General features: G+C 42.9%; 1 protein-coding gene across 3 annotated transcripts in view; it reads right to left on the bottom strand.

Annotated features, from left to right (window-relative positions):
• The window catches only part of YEATS2 (YEATS domain containing 2), a 36,185-nt gene extending 23,735 nt beyond the window's left edge, over window positions 1-12,450 (bottom strand). The window contains exons 1-12 of one of the 3 annotated variants that reach the window (XM_077349359.1): window positions 12,265-12,450; window positions 11,166-11,281; window positions 10,462-10,575; window positions 8,423-8,520; window positions 8,230-8,322; window positions 7,293-7,535; window positions 5,353-5,468; window positions 4,207-4,368; window positions 2,922-3,033; window positions 2,028-2,072; window positions 1,046-1,247; window positions 140-373 (exon numbers count right to left, since the gene is read on the bottom strand). In XM_077349359.1, coding sequence (XP_077205474.1) covers window positions 140-373; window positions 1,046-1,247; window positions 2,028-2,072; window positions 2,922-3,033; window positions 4,207-4,368; window positions 5,353-5,468; window positions 7,293-7,535; window positions 8,230-8,322; window positions 8,423-8,520; window positions 10,462-10,561 — 1,405 coding nt within the window. In that variant the 5' untranslated portion in view covers window positions 10,562-10,575; window positions 11,166-11,281; window positions 12,265-12,450. The remainder of the gene's footprint in view (window positions 1-139; window positions 374-1,045; window positions 1,248-2,027; window positions 2,073-2,921; window positions 3,034-4,206; window positions 4,369-5,352; window positions 5,469-7,292; window positions 7,536-8,229; window positions 8,323-8,422; window positions 8,521-10,461; window positions 10,576-11,165; window positions 11,282-12,264) is intronic. The other 2 variants (XM_077349361.1, XM_077349360.1) reach the window with 2 other exon arrangements.
• Window positions 12,451-13,669: the final 1,219 nt, after the last annotated feature.

Below are 13,669 nucleotides of genomic sequence, written 5' to 3'. Positions count from 1 at the left end.
GGGAACAATGGCCACCTCTGGTATGTAGTTTTTCCACCAAGGGGCCGGAGGATGGAAGGAATGTACTTCTGGACAAGGCTGACAAGTTTACGCTTCTCTCTCTTTCATGATAACGTTAGATGCATTAATGGAGCAATACCTGATACAATCTTGCAGCTCATGGTGATTGGCTGGAAAGACTTGCTGGGTGATTCTGCAGGGCTCGGGATTTGGCCTTGAGGCACGATTTTGCAACTCGTGGAAATTGGCTGAAAAGCAGAGTTGCTGTGGGAGCCAAAAGTAACTTTCTGGGTGGCCAGCTTCGTGGGAGTCCTTTCTAGGGATGATGGCAAGGAGTAGAAAGTCGTATGTCTTTCAGCTTCAGTGCTGAACCCTGGTTGGTGACATCAGAAAGCGCTGCTAAGTTTCTCCAAACAGGTAATAAAAAGTTTTCACAGAAGTAATTTTACCTCTACATTTGGCATCTTCCTATTCTACAAACAGGGAATCTGTTCCACATAATATATTTCTGGTATAGTCTTGGAGGAGGAGCGTGTCTCATGGCTTAAGTACCATTCAGCACTTAACACCCACTCAGGACGACTGTCTCGCCCCTGAGCTCCTCCTCCTCCAATCGGTTTGCCTGTCTGTCCAGCAGCCAGCCAACGGCCTTCTGTCTCCCACCCCTGACCACCCCCCTCCTCCTTCCACTTCCCTCTGAGTCTTGGATGCTGCAGATCTCTGCTGCCTGAGAGCTGCTCCTGCCAGTGAGTTCCCTGCCTGGGGGTCTCCAGCCTGCAGCCTCTCCATGTCCTCGAGGGAGGAAGAGGCCATCCACAGAGTTATTCCAACCCCCCCCATCTAGCGCCCATTGTATTCCTGAATGCGATGGGCTTGGCCCCTAGTTTATCCCATAAAACACCTTCTGTCCTTCCACATTAAAGCCACACCACATTAAGGATTGGCACCCAAACAACCTCCAATAACAACTTATTAAGATTGAGGGAAAACTTTCCATGGCATAACTTAGTTATGCCTTAGTGTCTGTGTGTACAGCTGCACTCACCATGCTGGTCTTTACCTTTTTCAACAGAAGCATCTGAAATGGATTCATGCATGTGTTTAATAGGTGAAGATGCTTTAACGGGGGCTGGCATATTTAGGGACAATTGCAGTGATGTAGGGGCATCAGAAAGATCAGAGTCTGAAGACTGGGAGAACAGGTATTCTTCTCGAAGGGAATGCCGATGCAACTCAACATCCACTACCTTCCAACAAGACAAAGGAAAACCACAGTCACATGATCCAGTGGCAATCCAAACCAGTTATTTCTTATGTTTATGTATCTTGTTATATGGACAAGAATTTCCCGGTCCTTTGCATCCATATAAACTTATGAAATAGAGTCACGCCAGTGGCCCATTTTTTGACTAAAGACAACTAAGAGTGAACCAGGGGGAGGGGGTTCTGTTCGGAAGCAAAATGGACCAGCCTTAAGTACTCAACTCATTTTAGGGCTTTGGGTCTGGTTGGGCTTGTGGGGTTGGTTCAGGAATACCATGAACCCCAAACCAGAATCTTCTGGTTCATGCCCATCTCTAATCACAACAGCAGCATTCTTAGTTGCTTCACCTTACACACAGCATACCTGGAAGAACATGAGAAAAAACCCCACTTGCTCTTTCCACGCAGCCAAACATCCTTCACATTATGGCTTCTCAAGAGCCTCTTCAGGGCCATGAGACCCTTTTCTATTCAACTCACTTGCTCCCTTCTCAGCAAAATCAGTTCAAGTCCCCACCTGTCTCTTGCCACTTGTAAGAAATGAGGAAAGCATCTCCCTAAACCTAAGCAATAAGCACGTATCACCATCATACTGCCTGATGCCAAACTTGACATGTAAAACCAGTTTAAGTGTATGGCAGAAAAGTAGCACACAAATGTTAAAGTACAACACTCACAACATTTTTGCTAGGAAGAATCATAAATCTTAGTTTATAGTTTTACATGCAGATTAAAAAGACTGCAAAGAGATTTGTTTATCCTACCGTTTCAGCTCCCAGTGTCTGTAGACCAGTATATGTTCTATCCAACTGTGTGAAACAATTAGGTAAAGGAAACTATAAATGTTTTTGCCACTAACCTTAGGAACGACAGACACACATTATTTAACAGTGAAATAGAAACACATTTCTTCAGCTTTTGAGTGTGTATGCAGAAATTGTAACTCATTTTCCAAAGGTTTGAACAAGAAACATGCAAAAACTACTTTTCCATTTTGTGAAATTCTAAAGGGAGAGGGTTCCTACTGCAAACTTTTAACCAATACCCAACAGTTACACTATATTAATAGATTTAAATGTGTTTAGCTTGGGGCAATGCAAAAGCTAGTTTGATAAGACAGGGTCTTTGTCATGAACTTCCATGTGAGCTGAATTAATTCCCAGGATGACCATATTCTTATAACCTGGTCAACTTCTCTGTATTCCGAATATAAAGATTCCTTCTCTTAACAGCAGTAAATAAATTTGATTTTATCCTGAGAAAGCTTTTGAGAGAGAAAGAGACTTCACAGGCCTCAACATGAACATCAGAGCTGCTGGATGAATTTTAAAATGAAGAGAGCATACTTGTTCTGCCCACAAAGAGACACAACAAACAAGGGTTTAGATCTAGACTAAATTTCCATAGGCACCAAGACTTCTGCCCATGGAGTATGATTTCCCCACATTCCCACTCCAGTGGCAACCCAAAATCTCCCCGCATCCTGTGCCTGGGAGTCCTTTTGGGCTGCTGCATGAAGGGGGAAGCAGGTAAATTGTACACCACAATCCCTGCACCAGCAGAAATGCTAGTGTGGAGCCGAGCCAAAATCTACTAGCTTATCATTTGCAGAAGAACAGGGTTTTGTAATTTATGCATGGTCACTGTGGCCAATTTACCTTTAAATGGTGGATGATATCAATCCTTTTGTTCCGTATATCCTTAAAATGGATCTGAACCCTCACAGGAAACTCGCCCCAACCCCGCCTTGTGAGATGGAAAGGAGGCTCTCTAGGAACAAAACCATGCATATGCTTACATTAATCTTTAATGCACATTTTCAACTATACAAAACATAGCAGAAAAGAAACAGTTAACTCACATGCAAAGAACGTCTGACTCAGGAGGGGTGAAGAAAAAGCAGTTCTGGTTGAGTAAGGAGCAGCAGCACATGTGATGTTAAATACTGGCAAAAGCGTCCTTGTGCTGCCCGTAGTTAGGAATCCAGAATGTTTATTGTTGCTTATTAAAATTACCTTAAACTGTAAAGAAACATTTCCCCCCTTTCTCTTTAAGAGAGGTAAAGCTGGGATTAACCTGAATGGGATTGGCTGTATAGCCTTCAACTCCAGGTTAGTTGCCAGAGCAGGAACTATTTATTTTCTGAACCCCTCCCTTCCTGGTGGCCCTTTTTGTGTTAGATTGTGCTCTGGCAGCAGGCAGAATTACTCTCTTCCACCCAGATTAGACCATTTGAGAAACAAACACTAATGGAAGAATCCCTGCTGAGATGTGAGTCTGTGCAATGGAATACCCAGTAAATGTTATTCTGAAGAGCGCTGCTACCTCTGCAAGGCAAAACAATCCTTTTGTTCTAAACATAGTTTGCAAAAACGTCTCAGACTTCCTGCCTTTTCTTTCTGAGTTCTTATTTGATTCTAGAAAGAATGTTGTGCCCCATCACTGGTCTACAAACCTAGAATATTATATACCTAGAATATATTACAAAGCAGTAAACTGCACATTACACACAAATGCATGTAACAAAACCATGCCTGTTGCTGCTGTTTTTTTTTTTTAACAGAAGAATTTTCCTACCTGTACTACAGACTCCCTAAGGTAAACTTTCTCCTGGGGCAAAATGACTGGCACTAATCGGCTAAAACTACAGCTCACTTGAGGATCGTGTTTTAATTCTTGTCTTAGAATGGTTAAATAGAACCATGGCCTGTTTCCTCAGCCCAATAATCTCCTTGTTCTCTGCACTGCTCCAGGAACAACCTGTTATGCTTGCTCATGCTGCTATGCAAGATTAATGTGCAGTGGCAGGCACCTCCAAATGCTTCCATCAGGGAAAATGTCAAGGAAGAAGGACATGAAAGATGTCACAGGAAGACAAGAAGTTTCCAAGAACCTTTCCCTCAGACTAGGAAAAGCTTGAAGCATTAGTGAGAGCTCTGTTACCTGACTTCAACAAGATCATTAGGTTTATAACTGGGATGAAGGAAGAACCAGACTTTTTTAACAAAATGATCAATGCTGGGCTCTCTTCGGGATCCACGTACATAGACCATCCATTTATGAGTGGATTGATCATTCTCTTCTCTTTTATCTGGAGGAATGTACCTGGCAGGGAGAAAGACACCACTGAAATCAATTTCATCCATTTTGCACCAGTAAAAACAAATAACCTGATGCTAAAACATGTTTTTTTAAAAATTCCCTTTATCTTATTTTCCACTTTAAGATCCTTTCCTCCAAATATAAAAAATTAAGACATTTCAAATTTCTTTAATTTTACTCCAAAGTACCTCACAGGATTTACTGGACAGAGCTTTTCTTCTTTACTCTCATAGTCTTTGTTTCTTATTTCTATTTTTCCTAAGCCAAATGTTTTAACATCTAACCATCGTAAGTGAAAGGAAATTAATATTTCAGATGGTAAGGAACAATTCATCGATTTAATGGTCTTCCTAAAACCCTCCTCAATAATTTTACAGCAGTAATGTCAGAGATGGTTAAATTCCAGAAATACAATCATATTTCAGTATGAAAGTAACACCATGAGGGGATGTTTAATGTTCTAAATATTTTCTTGGCCATTCGACATTCTAAAAAAAAATCCTCCAAAACTGCTCTGTGTTTTAAATAATAATAGTAGGGAGTAATTATCTCTGTATAGATGCTGTTCTTAACTGTCAGCTTAGTTAAAGGTTAAAGTATAATTCCAGAAAAGATGGAATTGAAGTATACATTTGCTCTTGTCATAAAAACTTTTCATAAATTGGTCTTCACATTGGTTTTCAAGGATTTTCAATGTGCCACATTAGCGATTCAGATTACTCCTGCTGCCTTCTTCCAAGTTACAATCAGCCATAATTTAGTGCCCTAAGCTGCTTAATGAACACATCCAATAGCCAAATTAGGGAGAGTTCTGAACATCAGAAGTTGAATTAGGATAGGTGGAACTTATTTTCCGTAGTATAGGAGAGTCTATTTACCACCCATAGTAAGTCAGACTTTTGTCTTACAATGATCCTGGCAGGTTCAGGGATATCAGATGCAATCCAAAAAAGAAATATAGAAAATACACGGAAGTTGGATACTAACTTGGAGACGTTGCCGACCACTATGGTTTTCTTTACAAACAGCCGTGAATTCTCATCATTTGACAGACTAGCATTTCTCAGCCCTCCTTTGCGATCACTTGCAACACCAGAAGTGCCCTGAGGGTAATTTTTTTTGGAAATCCACTTAAGTACACCATTACTTGAAACATTTTCTCAGAGCGCTAGAAAAAGCAGCTACAACTTTTAAAGAAAAAACTCCAACAAACTCCCAAACGCCACCACCCAAGAACGCTACAGTAAAGGTCGGCAGAAGCAGCCCTTCTAAACTACCAATAATACCATTTTTAAAATTGTCTCTCACTTAGGGGATTTGAAATAAATCACACACAGTGGCTTGGATCCACCGGAGCTTTTCTGTCCCTGGTAAAGCCAAGACTTTAAGAAATATTTTTTTCTGTTTGTCACAAAGATCTTTTCAAGCAAATTCAGAATGAAGCAGGAACAGATCTGAGAGAAAGTGCCTCCTATTGGATGAAGACAGCACCCAGTATCTGTACCACCAGCCAGCTGCAAGCAGGAAGGAAGATCTATGTTTTCACATGCATGTAAGACAAGAAGTGGAAATTTTTTATAAAACTTCTTATCTTACCTCAAGTCCTGCCCAGGACTCTAGAGCAATCTAAAACATTGGCCAACTTGGATTTGGGGTACAGTGCAACTTAAGCCAACTGCAGTAAAACACATCCATCCATTTAAAACGTACTTAAAGGAAAAGGTAAAGGTATCCCCTGTGCAAGCACCGGGTCATGTCTGACCCTTGGGGTGACGCCCTCCAGCGTTTTCATGGCAGACTCAATACAGGGTGGCCTTGCCAGTGCCTTCCCCAGTCATTGCCGTTTTATCCCCCAGCAGCAAGCATCTTGGATTCTTTAGGATGCTTAGGGCTGATCCTGCGTTGAGCAGGGGGTTGGACTAGATGGCCTGTATGGCCCCTTCCAGCTCTATGATTCTATGGGTACTCATTTTACTGACCTCAGAAGGATGGAAGGCTGAGTCAATCTTGAGCCGGCTGCTGCGATCAAACTCCCAGCCTCATGGACATAGGTTCAAACAGCATGTCTGCTGCTTACCACTCTGCACCATAAGGGGCTCCTAAAACTTACTTACTCACACTTATTTTGTACGAAAAAGGAGTAGCAGGTACAATTTCTTATCACTTATGGCAAGTTGTTAAGATTGGTTAAGATGGTTTCACAGGAATCACCCAAGCTATTTAGATGCATTAGTATGGGCTGCCACTGGACAGAATCTTTGCCACAGAAATCTAGCAGAGCACTGCATGGGCGCCATCTGACAGCCTGCTAGTCAATTAATACATCTTCCTTGCAATCTGCAGATGTGGTCATGAAGGCTATTAGCAGAGTGCAAAAATTAAAGTGACAGGAAAAGCTTATTCTTTATTAACATTCTTTCTCAAACAGGACTCTCCCAATATTGCTCTGATACAAAGCTTCCTTCTGAAAAAGGATTTTTGCATCTAAACAAAATGAGGTCTACATCTGCTAATGCTGCAGGATTAACTTTGTTCCCATTCCTCTGCGGATAAGGAATCTTTCACTCACCACGCTGAAAACCAGGGTTTTTTGTAGTGGAAAGAAATTGCTTCCCTCATTTAATCTGCTCTTAAGGTGCTACAAACTGCAAAAACAATGCAAATTAGGAGCCATATGATGTGTACAGGCAATGAAGCCATAACTAAGAAACAACCAATCCTGCCAATAAGGCTGTGTCCACAGGAAATAAGCAGCCAAGAGGCCTTTCTAATATAGCTTCCTTCTAATGAGGGATGTTGGAACAAGCTTTGTGGCACTCTAAAGGCAGAGCAAAACCCTGGAATTTATTTACAATAATTGCCATTTCTATATTGAGAAAAAAAAGTATTTCTCCCACTTTTGAGGTATAAAAACTACTACATTTTACCTGTCCAGAATTCTTTCTAGGTCTCTGGTCCAGCTTGCTGGACAATCTCTCTTCTGCCTCCAGCAGGTTACCACTGTCTTTTCCCATCAAGTAGTCTATGTGTTGAGATGACTCAGATTCTGAATGGTTAACTGACAGGGTTTCTGAACCCTGATTGGCTGGAGATGATGATCTGGATGGAGAATCCACACATTTCTTGATGGATGGGTGGTTAAATATCATGGGGTCACATGTCTTGGTTCCCTGAAATTAAACAACAGGTAGAGTATTTCAGACTGGGTCAGAATTACGCCTATGGCAAAATATGTGGAGTATAAACCACAAGCAGATCAGCTAGTTTATAAGCTTTAGGGGGGGTGTCTGCATGATTTGTGCACAAAGGCGCTCAATATCCTCTGCAGGACCTCTCCTGATGAGGGCTGAACTACCCAAGCTGACTGGGGAAGAAAGTTCTGCCCTCACCAAAAAAGTACCATGAATAGAATCTCTATTAGTCATTCAGTCCTATGGGGAAGACAAAATAATGCACACAGGAACTGATCACCTTGGAGTCTGGGAGAAGTTACTGTCAATAATGGGCACCCTGAAGCCTGGGAGAAGCATCAGGCATCTTTCTCAAGAGCAAATGTTAATCAAATTGGCTCTTAACTGCATATCCTCATCCTGAATTTGTAGACTGGTCATGCTAGGAGGTGGAATATTGGGAACTGGCCTTTTCATATAAGAGATAAGTTACTGTCAATGATCGGCATAAGAAATCTAACTGGTTGAGAACTACAGTGGATGTAATGAAGATCTTGCCAAGCCAGTCTAGTGGAAGTAACATTCTCAGCAACTTCTGAAGGATGTTTCGAAATATGACTAACAACTAGTTAAAAATCAGCACCAGCCATTTTTGCCAGTATGCAAACAATATTTCTGTTAACATAATATTTACTTCTCCGACTTTAAGAAGACCAGCAGAAGCATAATAGTTCGCAACAATGCAAGCACGTAGTTTATCCATCATTCTTCTTGCTTCAATCAGGCGCTAAACAACAGAAGAAGACAATGCTGTTATGAATTACAGGGACTGTGCATCACAGCTCCCTCCCAAATAAATCAATGACAAGCAAGAGAGCTGCATATACCTGATCTATGACTTCAATCTCATGCTCTTTGTTCTTCATTTCTACCAAAAACTGCTCTTTAATAATGTCCTCAATTTTCAGTACTGCAGCATTCCGGGCTGTTCAAACACAAGAACTCAAGTCACTTGCAGCATTACATTCTGCTTCTCATGTCTTAAAGGTGTTTATAGGAAAAGCCAGAATAATACACTGCATTAGATGGTCCAGCTATGTGTAGATGTCACCTTGTGTCCAAACCCAAATTACAAGGATGAGGGCTCAGAAATCGAATTGCTAGCAGAGCACCCACAAACTACAGACAGTGTTTTGATCAGTTTCAAGAAATCTTTTTGAAGAACCGGTGTGGATACAGACTTCAGTGATCCACACACCATACAAGAGAGTAGGAACCCATGGGTTCCCAGTGGAGGCCAAATGAAATTACCTTTAAAAGAATTTTTAAAAACCCTTCTATTCACAGAAGGTGACCTTTAAACAAGCAAGATCCATTACAGGGATCTTCAAGGGACATTCTTCGCAGATTGACATATAAAAGTTTCTGTGACTAGAAAAACTGAGAGCCAGCCAGTCAGATGAATTGGAGGTTCCTTGAAGAAGTCAAGCACAGTAATTCTCAAGACTCTGTGAGATTTTTCAGTCACAGACTGAATACTTGTAAACAGTGAGGAATGTCCATTGTGGCTCTAGGCATTCTTTAAAACCACATAAAACTTTCTTTCACCCACCTTTAAAAGGGTCACAAGTATACTAAAGAAGCACTCAGAAAGGGATTCTTAGCTGGCATTACACAATGGTTCAAATTAACAAGCTGGGCCACAGAAGATCATCAGTTCAAACTGAAGCTCTGGTATGAGCGGCTGAGCTTGTAGCCCTAAGAAGATTTGTTTCTATGTGCTGCCGCTGGGAATAGGGGAATAACAGCAGTCACCACAGGGAACAACAGTTGCCTAGTATTCATTTAAAGCATTTATACCCTGGCCCTCCAGAGCTCCACAGTTTCTAACTAAATGAAACTGCAATTAAACAAATTATAAACCACAGTCAATATACACAATATAATGAACTACAACAGCAATCCAGGACCTCTGCACCTGCTGTAAGGCCAGAAAGCAGAAAGGCTCCATTTACACCCTTACCAGAACCAAAGGGGTAATTCCACAACCTTGAAACAAGTGCAGAGAAAGCCCTGCAACCTGACCGCTGATAGCTTCACTTCTAGTGGGGCATGACCCAGACCAGCAGCCACCCCAAGGAAAAAGTGGTCTTGGCAGTTTCTGGGTCCTAGTTCACAAAACGAGAACCAGCACTGGACTCTGAAGTTCACTGGCAGCCAGGACACTAACCACAGACTAGATGGAAGGTAAGAACATAATGAAGCATGTACTGAAAAGCAGGCAGCTGAATTCTGCATCAGCTGAAGCTTTCAAGTCATCATCAAGAACCAATCCCATCCCTCTAAAATATATTACAGTAATCAGTCGCAGCTATAAATATCTGTGAACCAACATGGTGTAGCAGTCAGAGGGTTGGACTAGAATCTGGAAAACCCAGGTTCAAATCCCCACTCTGCCAGGAAAGCTCACCAGGCCAGTCATACTTGCTTGGCCACCTATGCCTTAAAGGGTTGTTGTAAGAATAAAATGGGGAAGAAGACACCAGCTGCAAGAAAAGGAGGATATAAATATCCAAACACAATAAATAAATCAGGTGAAATCCTCTGAAAATGTGACAGAAGTGCTACATAAAATAACTAATATCATTATTTCAGATCCAGCATGGCTTGACGCTATTACCTTGCTGTAATCCTAAGAAGGCTTCCTTGGGAGCAAGCCCCACTGAATAGCATGTGACTTACTTTCAAGTAGACCTGCTAAGATAATTAGCGAAGTTATGAGAAGGGGTTCTTGATCTGTCGACCAAACTGCCACACATCACCCAAATGGATGTTTCTGTATAATTGTACTTGTGCAAGAGAAAACCAGCAGCATTCTACAGACAATGTCATCCTACACATCTGCATGTTAAAACTGAATTTCTACCTGACTGTTCAACAGCTTTATGACGTTTGTTTGTATGTACAACTGAGATCTCTTCATAGTCTGGGTCCTTCTCTTCTATCGCTCTCTTGATTCCTGACATGCTTGGCCTCTATGCTGGAAAGAAGGGGGGGAGGGGGAATCAAGAGTCAGACACAACCATCTCAGAGAGAGCCCCTTTCTAAGAGGCATAACTAAGTTGTGCTATTTTATAGTAACTTGCAAAGCCTTTAGAAACCATGTCTCCCCAAAATGCCCCAAGAGTGGGGGAGAAGTGTACCATTACTAATTGTAAGTACCTTCAAAAATCCACCAGCAACAACCACACAAAACATGTATGCATACACACACACGTGTGTGTGTGTGTGTGTGTATGTATGTATGTATGTATGTATGTATGTATGTATGAATGAATGTGGCAGGGATGTTTTTATGGATTTTCCTTGGCTTTTACAGTGCACAGTGCTGGAAGTACAAATATAATCCTCTTAAATGGCAGTGAGGGCAGAAATAGTTTGTGAGGAACCTCCAATACTGCAAATCATGTCCTCAGCCACAACCCAACCACAGACAATCCTTTTCCTATTCACTTTTGATAACGAATGGCTATAGAAATAACATACATGCTCTCTGCCAATACACCCCCTACACAGAGAAAATCTGGAAGGCAATTCTAAATGGAATTAAAGCAATATGTAATGTCTTACCCTGGATGTAACAGAGATGTACAGTTCAATTTTTTCTCCTAGCTCTTCCAGGAGATTGCAGCGTTCATTCACGATATCTCAATTTCTTTAGTCTTCCCAGTTATATGAAAGAAAACCTGTTGTAAATAGGGGCAAAAACATTTAGAATACATTCTATTGCACAAATTTAGCTACATATCCTTGACAGTAACCTTACAACTCGCCTTTATAATATCAAAACCAAGGAGACCTGAAAGTAAAATATGGCATTTGAAACTTTTCTTTCAACCAACACTTCTTTAGAACAGGTGCTAACCTAAAGCATGGCCACAAAACATGTTACTCTGGCACAGGGGTCACCAGTATGATGGTGCTGCAGAGACTTGAGAACTGATGTTCAGGATCAGAGGAGCTATTTAGCCTCAACTTCCCATTCTCAACCAAGGGGAGCACTCTTCAACTTTGTGACAACTTTGCAAGAATCTTGCAGGCACGCTTGAGCACAGGAAGGTGTACATCAAGACACAGCATGTTTTATGTAGTTGCTGGATGCTTCATTTAATTTAAACAAACAAACTACAGTATACTGTCCATGGATTATTGCAAAAAAAACAAACTTAACTGATTGTTTGCCCACTACTATATTCCAAACTGAATAAAGAGGATGTTGGGATCAGGCTAGAAATATTACGTCTACATACTTATTTCCATTGAATTCAGCAAACAGAGGATCAGTCTGCATGATTGCAATTCTATCGTAAACAGTGAGGCATACCTAACGCCACTGATTTTGAACATGTGCTCCTAACTGTTTAGATTTAGGATGCACGTGTAACTTATTCAAAAGCAACTCACGCTGCCATCTATGGAGATAACTTTAACGTAAACACGGCCAGGTCTGGGCTGCAGAGGTAAGCTGCATGCCCAGACCCGGAATTAAGTTATCTAGGATTGATCAATGGAGCCACCTCCAAGGAAACATTGTCAGGATCTGGGCACAGCTAGGAGCATTCCCTCGCTTCTCGACCCCACGGCAAGCCAGGACCCTGGAGGCATCTCCCCCAAGCCCTCCTGCAAAGCAGCGCGACGCCAAGCCCTCCCCACGGAGCCCACCCCTCACCTCTGGGGCCCTTTCCCGGCCTAGGAGGCATCAAGCTCCGGCTCCGTGCGCGCAACTCAGCGACTGGCTCAGAGGCACCCTGGAAGGCCGGCGCTTCCGCAGCCACCAGCCCAGCGCTCAGCGAGGCCACCGCTCGCAACGCGCAGCCGCCATCGACTCCGTGCTCTTTCGCCTGCCCGTCACGGCGACGAGGGGGCGCGGCTGCGCAGCCGGAGAGCGAGAAAGGGGCGGGCCAAGGGAGAGGCTGGAAGGGCTGCACATGCCCGCGCCGTCTGTGGCTCTTGCTCTCGGCTCCCCGGGTGTCGGCGGCGCCGGCCTTGAGGGCTCGGGAGGGGAGAGTGTTCTGGCCACAGGGTTTCCGGGCAGAGGTTTTAGCTGGTGCAGAAATGCAGCTGGTGCAAGCCTCTCAGGTAGAGGGATGTGTTGGTGATGGAGTTGCTTTCCTCTCCCCCCCCCACCTTTCAGGCGCACTCTATTATGCGTGCAGGGCTGTAAACGAGGGGGGGGGGGACCGGGATTCAAGCCCTCTCCTCTCTGAATTTCCCGGCGGGGGTAATGCTCCTTGAGGTAAGACCCTCTGGGATTCCGCAGCCCGGTATCATGAAGCTGCTCAGGCTGTCAGGCGGCTCAGGGCTGGATTGCAAGCCATTTGCAGCAGGATTCCTGACACCACCACAACGGACCATTCCACCAAACGCTGCCATTTTCTTCTCAACCAGAACGACTTCAAGTTTGGTGGCAAACAATCTGTGACTTCAGATCAATGGTACAATCATTGACACCCTGCATGGCCCCACATCACACTAACATCTTCATGGCTGTGCCCACTCATTTCTCTCCTATACCTGCTTGACATTAGTGACATTTTTATTGTCCGGACACATGGTAAAGAACTCGGAACATATTCCACTAGGCCTTCAATGAGTTTCACCCCACCATCAACTAGGAAGCATCATAGATCCTCCTGGAGGACAGATTGTTTTGCTGTGCAACTTGGTCCCAATATCTGTGATTGTCCTGAGAGCACCCCACTATAGAGCAGATGGCTCAAGAGGTAAACTTTGGATCAGGAAACAGCACATGTCCTCTTGATGGGCTGTCACCTAAAATGTGTGTGTGGGGTATGGTGTGTGGTGATCCAAATTTTATTTTGGGGTTGAGAGCTTTTATAGTATCTTCCGTGTTTTTTGTTGGATTCACAAATCATCAGAAATGAATAAAGAACAGGGAACAACTTCATCCTCAATAAAATCTGGGCTTCAAGGCGATGGCAAGTTAAGAATCAGAATCGGAATTCTCCCTTCAATAGAATTCTCTTCCTTGATGGGGTTCATTTGGGAAGTATTGCAAATGGCTTATAGTGCAAATGAGGACAACTCATAAATGAAACAATGCCACAATGCTA

Source organism: Paroedura picta, chromosome 8, assembly GCF_049243985.1.
Source record: "Paroedura picta isolate Pp20150507F chromosome 8, Ppicta_v3.0, whole genome shotgun sequence".
Taxonomy (NCBI): domain Eukaryota; kingdom Metazoa; phylum Chordata; class Lepidosauria; order Squamata; family Gekkonidae; genus Paroedura; species Paroedura picta.
Note: the sequence above shows the minus strand (reverse complement) of the source record. Positions and strands in the feature narration are given on the sequence as shown.